The sequence below is a fragment of the Scardinius erythrophthalmus genome (genome assembly GCF_964197995.2).
Source record: "Scardinius erythrophthalmus genome assembly, chromosome: 18".
NCBI classification, from domain to species: Eukaryota; Metazoa; Chordata; class Actinopteri; order Cypriniformes; family Leuciscidae; genus Scardinius; species Scardinius erythrophthalmus.
Genome location: NC_138238.1, coordinates 38,357,732 through 38,377,499, shown reverse-complemented (window position 1 = coordinate 38,377,499; position 19,768 = coordinate 38,357,732). Strand labels below are relative to the sequence as shown.

Genomic DNA, 19,768 nt, shown 5'->3' with positions numbered 1-19,768 from the left:
ATCTCTTTTCAATCTTTATCACCAAAATGACATATTCAAAAGTTTTTTCCCCTGAAATATATATATATTTAGCTTAAAATAGCTTGAATGTAACTCGACACCCTTGCCTCATTTAGTATGCGCGGTTCTATGAATATGCAAATGAGCCCCGCCTCCACTCACTCACTCAGCTCAGAGATCCACTGGTTGACGATCACACGTTGATCTGATTGGTTACAAGGTAGTTTGTGACGTCAGAAACACCAGCGATTTCAAAGTGTGTTTTTGAGACTGTCTTTGGTTCACTGCAGTTTTAAGGAGGAAATACTCAGCAATGCTGTCGACTTATGAATTTAAGTCAAGTCAAGTCAAGTCAACTTTATTTATATAGCGCTTTTCACAATACAGATTGTATCAAAGCAGCTTCACAGTATTAAATAAAATAGTACATCAGTGTTTGTTTCTAGTGTAAAACATCCACGTTTGGTAATGCTGATCAATAGTATTGTTGATTGATTAATTAAATTAAGTATCCCCAACTGAGCAAGCCAAAGGCAACAGTGGCAAGGAACCGAAAAACTCCATCAGGTGACCTAATGGAGAAAAAAAAAACCTTGGGAGAACCCAGGCTCAGTCGGGGGCCAGTTCCCCTCTGGCGTTTATGAAGTAGAGACCGGATTTAACTGTAAGATTAAGAATATTATATGAATGCCTGGCTGAAGAGATGCGTCTTTAATCTAGTTTTAAACTGGGAGAGCGAGTCTGAGCAACGAACAGTATCAGGAAGGCTATTCCAGAGTTTTGGAGCTAAATGTGAAAATGCTCTCCCTCCTTTGGTGGATCTGGATATCCTAGGTATGACCAGAAGCCTCGAATTTAGTGATCTTAAAGAGCGCGATGGATTATAGGGCGATAGAAGATCCGTTAAATAAACTGGAGCTAAGCCGTTTAGGGCTTTATAAGTCAGTAGCAATACCTTGTAATTAATACGGAACTTTATAGGTAACCAATGCAGTGATGATAAAATCGGTGTTATATGATCATATTTTCTTGATCTAGTAAGAACTCTAGCGGCGGCATTTTGGACTAACTGTAGCTTGTTTATTGAGGATGCAGGACAACCAGCTAATAAAGGATTACAGTAATCTAGTCTCGAGGTCATGAATGCATGAACTAACTTTTCTGCATCAGAAACTGATAGCATATTATGTAGCTTAGCAATGTTTATATAGAAAATAGAAAACATCAGAACCACAATTGTAAACGTTCAATCCTCAATCGCGCCTTATAACTCAGCCTCGATTATCACCCCGCAAGAACAATTACAGTGCTTTACAGCTATAGAACAAAAAGAGTTAAATAAACTTATCACTTCCTCTAAAACAACAACATGTTTATTAGATCCTATACCAACTAAACTACTGAAAGAAGTGTTACCTATAGTGGAAGAGCCTCTTCTCAATATTATTAACTCATCTTTATCTTTAGGTCATGTTCCAAGAACATTTAACCTGGCAGTTATAAAACCTCTCATTAAGAAACAGATTAATGATTAATTTACACATGCTTTGTCTTAAAGCAGATTAAAAACACCACATAGACACATAAACAACATTAAAAGCTGGATTTTCACCGCAGGGGGGACTTTGAGATATTTAAATCAAGGATGGATTGCACCATACAAAACATATTAAAAAAAGCATTGCAACACATTGACTTTTTCATTTCTATATGAGATTCTGAGCAGCAGCACACATTCATATCATAAGATGCTGTGTCAGCATGACTTTTTCCTTCACAATCTTCCTTTTATCTTCTTTGCTGTTTTTGATGTTTGCAAAAGAGAAGAGGATCAGGACAGAGGGACGTGACGCACACTGGACTCAAACCCACTCTCTATCCATCCACTAAACTCTATCCTTCTTCCCCGTCTGTATCTCTCGCATGTGAAGTGACTCACAGGGAATCATTGATGACTCTACCCTGACTTTACATGGGGGAAACATGCTCGCATAACCCACTCGAGAACATAAAGTCATCAAAAATAACAATTAATAATCACCCAATAGCCTACAAATGCTCTTGAACATTTGTCACCACAGTATATGTAAAGATGCTGTTTATATACACATGCTTAATTTATGAGAACACTTGTGTAAATACAGCCCAACGTAACTGAATTATTAGTTATAAATACTTTATATGTTTTGCAAAAGAAGTGAATGAATATTTTGAAATATTATGTCACATTCTGGGTGAATGTGGCAACATTAAAAATACATAGGCTGAATGTGAACTCATTCAGTTCAACCATTCATGAGAATCATTCTAACAGAATAGACTTTTGTCCTCTGTTATATTTTAGTGAATTTCTCCACAGTTTTAAGTCTGGATGACATTTAAAAAGCACATTTAGGGCTTTTCAGAGGTTTCACCAACACAACAACTACTTGGTCTTTAAAAATGACTGACATTAATTTAGCGGTAAAATTTAGCACTCTTATGGAAATATGGTAATATTTTGGGTAACACTTTATTTTAAGGTGATGTAGTTACATGTTACTACATGTAATTACTATAACAGTAAATTATGTATAATTACAAGTAACTAACTCTAAACCAAACCCATAACCATAACATGTAGTTAATTAATACGACTATTTATGTAAGTATAATGTAACTATGTCACCTCAAAATAAAGTGTAACCACATTTTGTAATAATCATTTAAATCTGACTAATTGTATAATTGTTTGTCATAAATCAACATCTCAGGACAATGTTATGGGTAAATGTAAAATATGACTTTACAAAACAGGGCATTGATTTCATGCATGTCTACTGTAGAGGAGATCATGTTTATCAAGCATTTTGGGGGACATTTTTGAAATAAAAATTAACCAGATTTGTTTCTTATGCTCTAAAGTCCAGTGGTTCTCAAACCTGGTGAGGGAGACATGTGGTGTGAGGTCCCCAGGACAGGTTTGAGAACCAAAACAAATAAAATAAAATAAAATAAAAAATAATATATATATATATATATATATATATATATATATATATATATATATATATATATATATATATATATATATATCGAACGCAGCGCATATATATATTGCATTTACTGAAAGATTTACCAGTGCCTGTAGGTGTAAAATGATAAGTATGAAAAATAAAAATTTAAAATTTAGAGAAATTGAATGTAGCTTCTGTGGTCAATATGTACAGGACCAAACACAATTCGTTATGCAAATAGATAAGACGAAAAAAAGACCAATGCGAACTCAGTCTCAGGATTATGAACATCAATACACTGCTTCCAACGAGTGAACTAAGTCTATCACAAAACAAAGTCAATAAATCCCTACATAAAACAGAGTGATTTGATTTCTTGCTCAAGCGTTTGATTGACTAAACACTCCATTTCCCAGAGTTCCAGGCGACTGAAGCAGGTCAAAGGTAAACTGTCATGTCCGCTGTGTTTTGCATGCTGAAAGTTCCTCACCAATTACGGTAATAAAAGTGTGTGTCGTTTATTCTGAATGCCAGTGACATGTTCCTGAAAGAGAGCAGACTGTTTGTCTGATTCAGAGTCGCTGTTCGACAGAAACCTCGCCCTGGACTGCTGTGGAGGCTTGAATAACGTGGATTACAGTCAGGTCAGATCATCTCACTGCAGAAGCCTGTAGTTCCAGCTCTCTGATCACGCAACAGCAACACACTGCTCGTTTATCTTCATCATTGCGTCGTTTTTTTCCTAATGTAATTGTTTAATGTGCTTTTGATTGTTTGTGCACGCGCTGTCAACGGGTCATCACAACCTGATGATTTTGTTTCAGCTGCAGAACAGATATAGGGGCGGAGCTTATACAGTCAAAGTCCCCCTGTAGTCAGTAATCTTATCCTTTTCAACTCATCTTTGATCACCAAAATAACATATTTAAAAATAAAATAAAATAATAATTCCTGTGAAAAAAATGTCTTCATGCCTTGAAATAGCTTGAATGTAACTCTACACCCTTGCTTCATTTAGTATGTGTGAATACATGAATACATGAATATGCAAATGTACCCCGCCTCCACTCACTCGCACCAGCTCCGAATACCAGATCCACTCAGCCAACTTTACCGTAGTAAACGCTTAACAGAGCGGAAGTAGGGGTGTAGCGTATACAGTTAAAGCAATAATTTTATCCTTTTAAACTCATCTTTGGTCACCGAAATTAGGCTACATATTTTCAGGACAGTTTTCACTGTCTCTGTATCTAATATCACCCAGAATTACATGTGTTTAGATATGCACATATAAATAAATATTTGAATGAAATGATTGTTAAGAGGGTCCAATCCTGGAGACTTGAACCAGGGGTCTCATTTATAAAACTGTGCGTAGGATCCTCACTAAAAGTGTATGTGCGCCTGAAAGTCATAAATGGCGTATGGCAAAAACCGTGCGTATAAAGGGAAAAAAATTCCCTTTATAAATCCCAGTCAGTGGAAGATTGTGCACACATTATATATGGTTATCTCCTCCCCGAAATAACCATATATGAGCTTACAGCGCCTCGTTTTACTATGCATATTCTCATCTGCATATCATTTGCATATGCATATTCATCCACGTGATATACCATGTTTAACGGTACAAGACATTAGGAAAATAAGAGAAACGGATGTGCCGGCACATTACATTGCTAAAAAGAATTTAGTAGCCGATCCTCGCCTTGTTTTTGAATAAATAAATCAAATAGCCTAGTATATAATACATTTCAGAGAAAGTTTTTCTGAATATTTTCCACTGGCCAAATAGTATTTTCAGTTGCTTCATATTTTTAATGGAAACAGGCCTCATTGTGCATTATTGATCATTATTTGCGTGAAAATATTTTCTCAGACCACGAGTTTGAAGCAAACATTAAAACACAGCATGCCACAGGAAAAGTGTTCGAACGCAGCGCATCCACTACTAATATTTCCATTTATTAGAATATAAACAAAGTAACTTTTCTATAATGATTTCATGTAATTTAAGTGCTCAACTCCATTAATGAGAATGGCATATTTAATCTAAATGTATATATCAAATGTAAAACATTGTTTAAATCATTCTTTTATTTATTTAAATTGTGAACATGCACTGTATTTATGATTAGGACTCATAATGAAGATTTAAAGTGGTTTTCCTTCATCAGTCCCTCAGATCACCATCGGCTTCGGCAAACTTCGCGTGTTGGACCAGGAATATATGCCAGTCAGAGTTTAAGGACACAGAATATCAGTTTACTCTGTTTTAGCAGTCAGGTTAATGTGTTACATTACATAATCAGACCACGGGCAAATTCAGATTAGTTTGAAATCTGTTGTGCATGTAAACGCAGTCAATGGGCTTTTATGTTATTGGCCTATTTAATGTGTGCTTCTGAGACTAGAAGAGGAGACATCGCTCAGGGCAATATCAGCCCCTCTTTCCATAAACAAAGAGCAGTCTTCACACAGCAAGTGTTTAAAAGGCCGCTTTGTCCCTTTCTAATGCCCTTTTGTACTTGATGGCGTCAATAAATCACAGTTTGTTGCATAATACTAGAATCCTCAGGGAATAAAATGGTATGGATGCAACAAAATGAAGTCTTCTGCGCAAATGTGGGTGATGGATTTAATTGCATTGATTTGTCTAGTTGTGAAAACTGACACTGTAATTAATACAGGGCAAGTCTCTTTACATAATCCCTGCTATAATGATCAAATGTAACGTTCAGATCTGAAGAAAATAAAGTTGCTCAATCAGCATGTTATGATTGTAATGCCCTCGACAAAAAGTCAGTAGGATTTTTGGTTTGGCTTTGTTGCAGTGACCAAGAAAAGTTTGATTCTTGACACATTTTGATGCACACAAGTTTTATGAAATGAGCAGCGACGTAAACTGCTAAAGTTATGCTATGAATGAGTGACAACACAGTTTGATGTGTTGTAAAAATCTGATATTAGATTAGAAGTTCATGTTGTTTATGTTTTGAAGCAACACCAATGTCTATGGCAACATAAAATGATTCAAAGAACTTTATAGTTCACATAATACAAGTTTTTGGCAAAAACAAAAATGTTAAAAATTGATAAATCTCATGTTTCAGCCTAATAACTGACTATGTGTGTTATATATAACTGGTCTGAACCAAAACGGCAGACGGGCTGAATGAAAATACTAATCTCTGACAGTAGGTGGCGCTTATGGAAGAGCAGAAATACAGCGGTTACCCTTTACACAAAGTACAAACACTGCTTTATTAGGCCTCATACAGAGGCTAGATGAAAAGAAAATACCATAAAATATTGCTTTTTTATATTTGCCCCCCCCCCAATACAAAAATAAATAAATAAAACTCAGTTTTGCACATAAAATCATTTGATTTTCAGATTTATTTCCTGTGTGTGTCAATGCATTTTCTTCTGAAACATGTAGTTTGGGTTACATCACAGCAATAGTGATACTTCCTACTTGCTAGTTTGTGGGAGGGGCATTCTCATTTTAAAGAGCATTTGATTGGACGCATATCTGTGTAGTGCAGGATGAGTCATCAATATTTTTGTATATGTTTTTAGAGGAGAAAAACTACATTTTAAATGTGTGTTCCATTTGTTAACATGAACTAACAATGAAAATTAGCATTTGCTAATCTAATTTCAACATTTAACTATACAGTATTTGTATCTTTTAACATTACTTAATGCAATGACAACTAACATGAACACAATAATAAACAATCAATTATTATAAATAAAAAAATAAAACTCGATTTGCATGAATCACATGACTGGCCTATTCCGATGTCAGACCAGCGATGAGTTTGCAGGTATGCATGTTCTGTTTTTGACCTAAAATATCCTAAAAGTGCACACTTACACACTTTTGTTCTGTTTGGTGGTGTGTTTCTCTCCTCAGATGGACGTGTCGGTGTTGACAGAGCTGTCGAGGTTAATGGACCTGACAGAGCCCAGGTTCTGCGTGGCTGTTATTGCGATCATCTTCAATCCGTTCTTCTGGAATGTGGTGAGTCACTGTCGCTGTGTCTTTTCAACCTGAAGGCACTATCACCATCAGGTTATGTTTGTCATGAATTGCATGACTCTGTGTTTCTCATGCAATGCGGTTATCTGAGCATGTCTTTCTTGCATAACATTTATAAACATTAGTCCGACTTCGGTTGTCCTCTCGCAGTCTCAATATTAAAACCATTTATAAACCATTGAGAATGCTGTACGGATTGCTCTTGAAGGAAAGCACAGAAGAACTGAAGTCACAAAAATGATATGTTATGACAGTGTAAAAAGTGTTGTTGTAGTACAGATGCAATTCTAATCTAAAGTATAAAAGAAGTCAGTATTTTTATAGTTTTTTTATAGGCAGTTACAGCTTTATTTCATGGTTCTAGTACTTGCATGCTGTGAGTAGGCCTCTTTTGAAATAAGTCATATAAGATGTGTTTTCTTATTATAAATTCTTCTTATTAATTGTTTATGTTCTCAAAGAGGCTGTTATTGAAGGATTTGCATGAATCCCTCAGAAACACTTCTGACGGCGGGCTGCTATGCATGACACAGCCTAATTATACTAACTTAACACCGACTAGTCATTCAGACAACCCACCGACTAGATGATTATTCAAATTTATAGTTTTGCACATGCCTAAATGGAAAAACCCCATGAAATCATTTGATTTTCAGATTTATTTCCTGTGTGTGTCAATGCATTTTCTTCTGAAACTTGTAGTTTGGGTTACATCACAGCAATGGTGATACTTCCTACTTGCTAGTTTGTGGGAGGGGCATTCTCATTTTAGAGAGCATTTGATTGGACGCAAATCTGAGTAGTGCAGGATGAGTCATCAATATTTTTTTATAAAAACTACATTTTAAATGTGTGTTCCATTTGTTAACATGAACTAACAATGAAAATTAGCATTTGCTAATTTAATTTCAACATTTACCTATACAGTATTTGTATCTTTTAACATTACTTAATGCAATGACAACTAACATGAACATAATAATAAATTATTATATAAATAATGTATTATTTCCTTCAGCTGAGACACTTCAGATGTGCCACTGTTCAACATGATGGGTTTGAAATTGCTTGAAATATGATTGAAATCACTTCAAAAAAGGAAAATACGGTAAAGTGCAACATGTGCAGCGCAAGTCTGTCATATCGGCTACATAAAGTTATAATGAGAATGTTATAATTATGTGTTTTGGACATGGCTTTTAATGGTGAGACTTTTGTTTTTGTAATCAGGCTCTCAAAAATGATATAAAAATTTTGATTTAGATTTATCGGCCAATATATCGGTTATCGGCTTTCAAATATAAAGAGTTATCGGTATCAGCCAAAATCAGTTCATCCCTAATTGTTAGTTAATGCATTAATTTGACCTAATTGTAAAGTATTACCATATTAGTTAATGAACCTGATCTGACATGAACTAACAATGAACTGTATTTTATTAACTGATGTTCACAAAGACGAATAAACACTGTAACAAATGTATTGCTTATTCTTAGTTAATTTTACTTAGTGCATTAACCAATGGGACCTTACTGTAAAGTGTTACTAGTGTAAATTTAATCACTTTACAACTTTAATTGTGACTTTATGAGGTGTCATTGCTTTGGCAATGTTAACCCAGTGCGGCCTATCTTCAAAATATCTCATAACTACACTTACGACATCAAAATGATCTTACACATTCATAATTCATATTTCAGTCACCGAATGTAGGCTATACTTGGATATTTTTTTCGCACCACGTCACATTAACACATGGTGTATCTCAAGAGATTTTCCCTTCGTCTACTTCACTGCATCTGTGAAATGACTTTATTATCTGTGAATATGAGTCATCTGTCATGCTGAGCTGGGCTGTCATTGTGGATAATACAGATCTGTGTGCCATTGTGTGCCAGGTGCATTGTGGGATCGACTAATCTTTAAGCTGCGTATTATCAGAATCACTCTCTCTGGGTGGCTTCTTTGTCCCTTTTCCCTGGTGGATCGGGTTTATGGACAAGACTGGTTGTTTTGCTGTCAGGTTGTGCTGCTAAGGGAGTTATTAATTTTTAAAAGTCTGATCCAGGATCTGCTTGTCAGTTTTGGGCTGGTTAGCATGACCCAGTTATCCTAAAAGCGTGTACAAGTGGGTTGCTTTTAAAGGAATTTTCCGGGTTCAATTCGAGTTAATCTCAATTGACAGCATACATGTGGCAAATCAGACCGCAACATAGTTTCGGCCCAGATCCGGCCCACATCTGGCACATGTGGATTCAGCGCGTACCAGATGTGGGCCGGATCTGGGCCGACGCTATGTTGCTGTCTGGGAAAATGTTGATTACCACAAATCCATTTCCACTCCTTTTCTTTAAAAAAAGCTTCAGTTTGGGTTACAGTGAGCACTTACAGTGTCAGAGCGGCCAACTCTCACGCGATTGACACTTTTCACACGCTCTCACGTCACACATCCATTTTCTCACGCATAGAAAAATCGATAGCGCCACCTATTGTCCGATCTTCACGAAACTTGGCATGCTTCTTCACCATGTTATGACACACATGCTCATCGATTTTTGTGAAGTTTGGGGTTTTCTCTTAGGTTGTATAGGCTTTTAAGTGTATTTTGCCACGCCCATTTTATAAATGACCCTATTACAGGGTTGAGGACATGGAGACCGACTGACTAGACAGAGCAGGTTACTTATGATTTAAAAAAATATCAGCTCTCAGATTCTGTCAATTTTAGCACGAAATTCAAACAATAAATACCGTTTTGGCGCTTGTAAATGTGACGTGACAGATCGCTAGCGGCACGTGAACAGATCATCTCTACTAGCTAATAGTAAATAAACACGAATGAACAATGTTGAAAGATACAGTACAACTTACCGAAATGTGTATTCCTCATCATACATAATATCGATCAATCAGTGTTTTTCAACTGCGGAAAGAGGTCAATAAAACAGCTGGAGAACAATGTCACATAACATTTACCTCAGGAAAGCCATAATATAGGCTACAGCACGTTAGTTGGCTAGAAAAAAAGAGCAATAGAGAGTATTTTGCTAAATATGTGAACTATATTACATATTTATTATATTTTTACTTATATCATTAAATAAAGTTGTTATTATAATAGAAAACGCATTATATTTAATTTGAGTTATTTTTAACCTTAAAGGGATACTTCACCTCTGGAAAGATGAATGTGTATTTAAAATAGGTCATTTATGTTGAAGAAATGTGATTTTTTTTTTTTTGAATTTGCAGCTTTCTAGACTGAGAAAAGCCAGAAAATGTATTTTTGGCTTATGTGGATGAAAGACAACAACTCCCAGAATGCACTTGCTTCGCTGCTCTAGGAGGCCACTCCCAAGCCACGCCTACCGGTTAGAGAGCGCAGTTGAAAACAACAAGGCTAGGCTACTAGTTAGTCTCCGTGACGAGTTTGCCCAGGATTTCGAGATCGCCCAAAATGTCCGGGATTCGGCTTTTGCGTTCTACAGTCGCCATTCATCATGTTTACTGTGGCGAGCAGGACGAGGCTGACGGCCGCGGGAGAACGGCGCGAGGCCGGTGGCGTGATTACTGAGACGCACCAGTCTCGTATCTTTCACAGAGGAGCGGGAATTTTAAAACGCACATCAACCGATCACTTGTTTAGCGTTCATGTAAACACTACATTCAGATTCACCAATCGGAATGAATTCAGTTAGATTGAAACAAAAGGTGTGCATGTAAACAATGAATGGCGACTGCAGAAAGCAAAAGCCGAATCCCGGACATTTTGGACGATCTCGACGGCCGGACATGTCCGGGAAAAAGAGGATGGTAACCCCTACTACTCAGCTTTCTCCACAGAACAAGAGCCTGCTAGCTTAGCTTCCAAAGAGAGACGGCTGACACTGTGTACATTATGTGAGTGAGCTCCCCCTATGGGCGGGTTGAACACATGCGGAACAGCGCCATCTACTGGCTAGTCTTTAGCCTCTGGACAGAAAATCCTCTGATGACGCAAAATTATGATTTTTGCGTCATCTGAGGATTTTTTCCAGACAAAAAATACATCTCTCGCCTCAGGGGGATATGAGGGGGGAAAGCACGGTAATTCAAAAATACTACAGGTTTTCTACTAATACAAAGCTTAATGCTAAATCCTGAAGTATGCCTTTAAATAATACTGCCAGCTGATAGGGCTCTCTGTATGTTTACAGCATTAGGTGAATTGTTTTTTTCTTGAGAAAAATTAACGCCTATCTTGTGTAGGCCTACTTAATACTTATCCAAATGAGTCAATATTAAATCAAATCACAATAACTGAATTGAATTGAAATCGTGAAATTTGTGTCAAGCAATAATATAAAAGCGTAGATTACCAGAAATTGTACATCCAGTAATAAAAACAAGCGAAGAATTTATGAGTCATTTTTTGACAAAAAAATATATTTTTTTAGAATCGTGGGAGAATCGAGATCTCAGTTTGAAAAAAGAAAGAAATTACTATTCTCAATTTAGCCAGAATCATTCAGCTCTTAATTTTAGTTTAAGAGAGAAACTATTACTATAGCTTTTTTAAAGAAGTTTTTATTTTTATGTTTTCATTTTAATTTTAGTAATTTTGTTGCATGTTTTTGTCATTTATATATATATTTATATACACACAAGACAAGTCACTTATTCACCTTTTCTATACTATTACGATGAAGGGCCGGGTGATATGAACCAAAAATCATCTCATATTTTTAAGGGGCTGAATGGCGATTTATCTGTGCTATAAGTTCAAGTTCAAATGTAAACATTACATTCTAAAAAAATGCTTTTAAAGCCCATGTCTAAAATCACTAAATAAAGTTAATTCACTCGTCTGAACATAGAAATAATATTACATTAATAACCCACCTTTACAGTTAATGCTCTTATAAAAATGCAACTGTTAGATGTAGAATTTTAGACCTACTTTTAATAGAAAACAAGAAATAGTTTAGCAAAATGTATGTATTAATGATGATTTAAACAGCTGTGCAGCTCAAATAATACATTTGAACAGAATTAAAGAGATTTTATAAAATAATAAACGTGATTCCTCCAAGAATTGGCCACATTCATATTCATTGCTTATATTTTCAATTCCTCTGTAACTTTGCTTTTTTTTTTGTGGTGGTGATTTAAGAGCTGATCTCAGGTCAGATGTTTAGACCAGCAGATCTTTAATAGATGCAGGTTTGCAAATGGTGTTCTTGGTTAAACCACACACACACACACACACACACACACACACACACACACACACACACACACACACACACACACACACACACATACACACACACACACTTAGACACTTAACCAGAGTGTGTCTGTGAGCTTTCAATGGACCTCTTTCCCAACACTCTGTACCTGTTTGTTGTTTTCCTTCTTTTAGCACTTTCCCTGCTTTCACGCTGCTTTATAAGTGCACACCATTTAGAGTGTTTAGTCCTTCTAAAGAAGTTTTGGCCATTTCTTTTTTAGTTACTGCCTTCAGCACTCTCAAGCAAACATTAGGGTTCCTTTTAAAGAAACGAGTGCAGAAACGCAGTGTTATTTCACAGGAAATGTGTGTGTGAGGCTTGCAGCGAGAGGTCATGCAGGAATTTTATTTTTTAAACTAATTGTACCTTACATAATTGATGTTTATGCTTTGCAAAACTTCATGCAAAATTAGCTTTTCTGTATCTTTTGGTTCTGCTTATTATCATTGTCACTTGAAATGATCTAGCATAAATGAGGTTTGCAAAATTTTGATTTTTTTTGCTGAAAATTACAAACCGAAAAATTGTAATTTTCAGAAGAAAAAAAAAAGAAAGAAAAAAATTGCAAACCTCTTTTATGTCAGCCATAATTTGAATAACTCTATATTGATCTAACAACTATTGTTCCAAAATTTCTTTATAATGAAAATTATGTTTGATGAAAAAAATCTGTATGTTTCAAAATTTTTTGAATATATTTTAAATATTAAAAAATACATTATAAATTATGCACTACCAGTGAAAAGTTTGGAGTAATTAATAAAAAAAAAATAATAATTAAAAATAAAAGTCTCTTCTGCTCACCATGGCTGCATTTGTTTGATTAAAAACACAGTAAAAACAGTAATATTCTGAAATATTATTGTAATATTAAATAACTGTTTTCTATGTGAATATACAGTAAAGTGTAATTTATTCCTGTGATCAAAGCTGAATGTTCAGCATCATTACTCCAGTCTTCAGTTTCACATGATCCTTCAGAAATCACTCTAATATGATGATTTGATGATCAAGAAACATTTATGATTATTATCAATGTTGAAAACAGTCATATTTCTGTGGAAACCGTGATGCATTTTATTTTTCAGGATTCGTCATTCGATTAATGCGTCTTTGCTGATTAAATGTACTAATTTCTTTTTTTTTTTAAATCGTACTACGCCAAACTTTTGAATGGTAGCGCATATCGACGGTTTCTACAAAAATATGAATCAGCAAAAACATAATAATTATAATAAGAAATGTTCCCTTTGACTGGTAGTGTAAATGTTAAACAAATTACATACAAATCAGACCGTGTAAAATTACACCTGTAATTATAAAATGATCATATTTCAACTTCTATTTTATTCTTAAAATTCCTAAAAATATTCAATGCATAACTTTAGCTTATGGATCTGCACGACGCGAGGATTCGTGTGCCAGACTTCGTTAGCGCTGAGGGAACTGAAGGTGCGAGCTGTGGAAAGACATGGACATTCAGGTTCATTTTCCCTCCGAGCGGGAACACGCTGTTTCCCTGTGTTCTCCCGCTGGAGTAGAGAGAGTGTGTGAAGGGGATCGAGATGTCCTCTCCTTCACCGTGACCTTTCAGTTTCACACAGATCCTGAGATTAGCAGTCGTTCTGTTCCTCATGCTGGCATATGCAGAAACAGGGCACATTGTGATCATTGCATAATCTAATTATGATTATTTGGGATCATTGTGCATTTTTAAATGTTTTGTTGCTCTTAGTGCGTGTGTGTTAGCTCTGAAAACCTTTGTTTGGGTGGCGGGCCCTAAACTATTAAAACATGTGGAAAATGAGTGTGTGTGCGGGGTTACACTGACCAGCTTTGTGGTTAATGGGATTAATATATTTTAATATTTAAAACTATTAATGGAATTCTACCCCTGTGCAATATTTGTTTGCAAAGACTTTTAAAGTGTACATTTTATTGTTCCAAAATTTCTTTATAAAGATAATGTAACATTTGATAAAAATAAAATATTTGTAAAATAAAGAATACATTGTATAAAATTATCCAACAACAGTGTTAGAAAACTAAAAGGGACTAAAAATTGTAAACCAAAAAAAATTATTGTTTAAATATTTATGTGATAATATTATATTTATATGCAATATTTGTTTACAAAGCTTTTTTTTGGTACATTTTACTGTATGATTCCCAAATTTCTTTTTAAAGAAAATGTAACATTTAATAAAAAAAAAAAAAAAAAAAAAAATTATATATATATATATATATATATATATATATATATATATATATATATATATATATATATATATTTTTTTTTTTTTTTTTTAAATAAATAAATAAATATGTTATAAAATATACAACTGCAGTGTTAATGGGAGGTGGACTAAAAATAGTAACCAAATAATAATAACCAAAAAGAAAAAAAAAATTATTTAAAAATATTTGTTTAAACCTTTTTTTGTATGTTTTATTGTATGATTCTAAAATGTATTTTATAAATAAAATTTTATAAAATACAGCAGTGTTATTGGGAAGTGGACTAAAAATAGTAACCAAATAATAATAACCAAAAAGGAAAAAAATGTTTTATTTAAAAATATTTGTTTAAACTTTTTTTTGTATCTTTTATTGTATGATTCTAAAATGTCTTTATAAATAAAATTTTATAAAATACAGCAGTGTTATTGGAAAGTGGACTAAAAATAGTAAACCAAAAAGAAAAATATTTTAATTTTTAACAATATTTGTTTAAAAAAAAACTTTTATTGTATCTTTCTTTGTATGATTCAGAAATGTCTTTATAAAGAAAATGTAAAAATGTTGATTCAATATTTTTCTAAAAATATTTTTTTAAATAAATGTTATCAAATATACAAAGCAGTGGTAATGGGATGTGGACTAAAAATAGTAAACCAAAAAGTTTCAAGTACATGTGATTCAATCCCTGTGCAATATTTGTTGTACAAAGCTTTTAATTGTACATTTTATTGTATGATTCCATTTTCAATGTGAATTATTAGTGTATGAGAGTATTATTATTATGCAAGTGACATATTTAAATGGTTAAAAATGTATCACAGCATCTTCTCAAGCAGACGCTTTCACACAGCCGAGAAACGGTGACGTCAAGCGTGTGTGTGTGTACACCGAAAGCTCTGGTGTGGAAGTGTGCTAATAATACGACGTGTGCCTGTAATAGTAGCGTCCTGATACAGTCTGGCTCGTTTCTCACGTCTCGGCGGCTCCACTGTCTCCAAACCCTCGCCGTGTGTGTGTGTGTGTGTGTGTGTGAGAGACTTCTGCTGTGCTTCTCGTGTGGGCCACAGAACTGCAGGACTTCCACATCCGTTTATCATCCCTCTTTCCTTCCTCCGACACCATCAGTCGGGACTCGATCTCGTTTGAGAAATAGTGAGTCTTTAGGAAAGGATGTCTGGCTGTTCCAGAAACACAGAGATCTCAAATTGTGTTTGTTTATATATATATATATATATTCAAAAGTTTGGGATGGGTAAGATTTTCACCAAGGCTGCATTTATTTCATAAAATATATATATATATATATATATATATATATTGTTAAATATTATAACAATTTAAAGCTGTTTTCTATGTGAATATATAGTAAAGTGTCATTTATTCCTGAATGTTCAGCATCATTACTCCAGTCTTCAGTGTCACATGATCCTTCAGAAATCACTCTAATATGAGGATATGATGCTCAACAAACATTTATGATTATTATCAGTGTTGAAAACAGTTATCTACCCCTTTTTTCAGGATTCTTTGATAAGTAGAAAGTTTTGTAACATTATAAATGTCTTTACTGTAACTTTTGATCAATTTAATGCATCCTTGCTGAATAAACGCATTGACTCCAAACTTTTGAACGGTAGTGTATAATGTTACAAAATCTTTCTTTTTCAGATAAATGCTGTTTTTGAACTTGTTATTCATCAAAGAATCCTGTTTTTTTTTTTTTTGTTTTTTTTTTTTACATAACTGATTTCAACATTGATAATAATAATAAACATTTCTTTTTAGAGTGATTTCTGAAGGATCATGTGACACTGAAGACTGGAGTAATGATGCTGAACATTCAGCTTTGATCACAGGAATAAATTACACTTTACTATATATTCACATAGAAAACATCTGATTTACATTCTAATAATATTTCACAATATTACTGTTTTTTTTTCTTCAAATAAATACAGCCTTGGTGAGCAGAAGAGACTTCTTTTAAAAACATTAAAAATCAACCTAAACTTTATATATACTGTATATATTTTTGCATTTCAGTAAGTGAGTCAGATTTTACTTCTAACTATGGCGTCTATATTTAGCTTCTTATTTTCCATTCTTTTCCCTTCTCTATGGTAGAAATCATGGCCAGCCAGCGGCATGAAGTTTTAATTGGCACTTTACTCCTCTTTATTTGACTGATAGAGGCATAATTGATTTCTTGGAGGCCGTCATCTCAGTAGATGCAAAGAGGTTGCCATTTCTGGATGCATTTTCTACCAAACCTCAGCCTGAATCAGCCTAACGTGGGCATGAAACTGCGTCATGGAAGAGACGCTTGAAAAATCTCGTCCTCTGATCAATTTGGATCAATTTACGTGAAAGGGATTTTAAAAAGAATATAGAATTTGTACTGTACTGTATACAGTTGTAAGTGGATTTCTAAGGGTCCTTATTAAGGCTGCATTTAATCTGAAAAGGCCGCATGACACACACCTAAAATTCGAATGCACCTTTTTGCATTAGAATGTGGATTTTTATTTTAAATTCGATTAATTCAAAGTTTAATTTGACAGCCATAGAGTGATTATCATCTCAAAGGCTGTGATTTAAATAAATATATGCATTGTGTGTTTCAGAGTGAATGAACTGTGTTCATTTACATGTGAGCAGCTCATGATCTGTAAAAAAAAATTATGTTCATGATTTGTTATCACAACTATTTTTCTTTTGTCAAATCAACTTAGATAATTAGATAAATTCAGATAAGTAATATTTTTAGATTCTGTTGATTAAAACAATCTCCTTCTTTGTATTAACTCAAATTTTTAATTTCAATGAACTCAACATTTTAAGGCAACCAGGTAACTTACTTTTTTTAAGTTAAACCAACAATTATTTTTTCACAGTAAATGCTGCTCTTTTTTTTTGAGCCGCTTTAATGTCAGTTTGTAAATGTGCAACACATGCCATCCGTCTTCTAACGACAAACGCCAAAATATTATTTTATTTAAAATTATTTAAATGCTTTATAATTTTATTTTAGTTAAATATTGCAATAGTAATAATTGTCAGAAGTAATAATATAACAATTATTATATTTACTATATAATTTATTTATAAAAAAAAATCCATTTTTATATTTTATATATTTTATATATATTTTTAAATTCTGGCCAACTTGTGCATTCCTACGGACAAGCAGAGCAAACCTGGAATGTTTTTTAATCGCGTTGTAAAGCGCATTTAAGTTTTTAATTTTTAACAGAAAAATCACAGTTAGATCTTTTTCCCCCAAAATCATGCATCTTTATGTGAACACTTGAACATCACAGCTCTCTAATTTATTTGAGGCCATCAGCACAGAACAAAATAGCAAAGGCGTCTGATATGTGTCATTTACCAATGTCTATTTTTTTAATAGGACCTACATCCACACGTGTGCTCATCAAGCCATTTCATGCAGTCTTTAAAGAGTTAATAAAACATTTTCAAAGACTAGCTTACTCCAAAAAAAGAACAAAAAAAGGAAAAGCGATGAGATCAGTGCTGACCTCAAATGACTGAATGTTGATGAAGAGACTGATTGCCTCACAGAAGAAGAAGAAATGAGAGCTTGGCTCTGAATATGTGAATAAATGAAACATTTCTGGCTTACAGTGATTCCAGGAACAGCTGGCCGATGATGAGTGACGCTGATATCAGTGCTCTTATAGTTTTATGAATATGTGGTCGCCATTTCCAGACATTTGTGGAACATTTTTAATATATACATCCAAAATCACTACTTTTGAAAACCAATGTAAATTTATTAGGGCTGCCTTTTACTAAAGATTTTTCTAGTCGGCTATAGTCGTCGTTCATTTAGAGCAGGGGTCGGCAACCTTTTTGTCATAAAGTGCCATTTTTAAGTTTCCGAGTTCATCACTGTGCCTCAACACACATAGCCTACATACATACATACATACATTATATATATATATATATATATATATATATATATATATATATATATATATATATATATATATATATATATATATATACATGCACACACACACACACACACACACACACACACACACACACACACACACACACACACACACACACACACAGACACACACACACACACACAGACACACACACACACACACACACACACACACACACACACACACACACACACACACACACACACACACACACACTCATATAAATACACAAACATTGTACATTTTCATAATGGCTTAAACAGAAATAGTACAGAAATTTAAATATTTCTCTTGAAATTTGTTTTCGATACCTGCCAATACCGATTTTAGCCGATTCCGACTTCATTTTTTCTAACCACTTTACAGCTCACACAAATATTTATTTTCTATATATATTTTTTACCCAAATCCTTTTACCCAAACTGAATAATAAAACAAGTTTAAATGGGTAAATTTTATATAAATATTTTTGAGTCTTCATTTTCTTTTCTGACATAACCTAATCCAGTTCTTGTTAAAACACACTAGACATGCACATTATGTGCATTTTGGGCACTTTTGTTTGAAATCATATTTATTTTGTCCATCAAAAGTGTGCTTTCACTTTAATTGAGCGTGAGCAACGCAGACAAAATAGACTCGCCGGCAAAACCCGCGCTTCACTGCTGCTCACGCGACGCTCCTGTTGGGCGCTCACGCGCTGCTCCTGCTCCCGGTGTGAATGCACTCATTTATTAACATGCACGCCGAAAAAAATATGCGTGAAACGGACGTAATTCACGAGGTTTCCTACATGTGCGTTCCGTGTGCACGTGTGATGCTGATGTTACGCGATGTTAATCATGGGAGGGGAGCCCGAGTGCATTTGAACGGCATAAAATACATACACTTCTCTCGCATTTGCTTGTGTGCCAGCGATTAACCCTCCGCGTGCCAGTGTTGGCACGCGTGCCATAGGTTGCTGACCCCTGATTTAGAGCAATTAGTTGACTAATTAATAAGCCATAAATCATAATAATGAGCCTTTAATTCCCTATATAATACATCAGCGCTCAAACACATGCATAATGCTTGCTACAGCGCAAACGGAAAACGCAATGATTATGAATGGGAGACTGTCATTTTATATTTTTATATTGGTGTCATTAAAATTTTTATAATTTATTGATAATGTTTTCTGTGTTTTCGGCTGCAGAGATGACGTCGACAAGGCTGACTCGCAGTAGTGGA

General features: G+C 34.3%; 1 protein-coding gene across 4 annotated transcripts in view; it reads left to right on the top strand.

Annotated features, from left to right (window-relative positions):
* The first annotated feature begins 3,267 nt into the window (after positions 1-3,267).
* The window catches only part of pemt (phosphatidylethanolamine N-methyltransferase), a 77,316-nt gene continuing 60,815 nt past the window's right edge, over positions 3,268-19,768 (top strand). The window contains exons 1-3 of one of the 4 annotated variants that reach the window (XM_081392055.1): positions 3,268-3,440; positions 3,531-3,640; positions 6,919-7,026. In XM_081392055.1, the coding sequence (XP_081248181.1) occupies positions 6,919-7,026 (108 nt within the window). In that variant the 5' untranslated portion in view covers positions 3,268-3,440; positions 3,531-3,640. The other 3 variants (XM_081392056.1, XM_081392054.1, XM_081392057.1) reach the window with 3 other exon arrangements.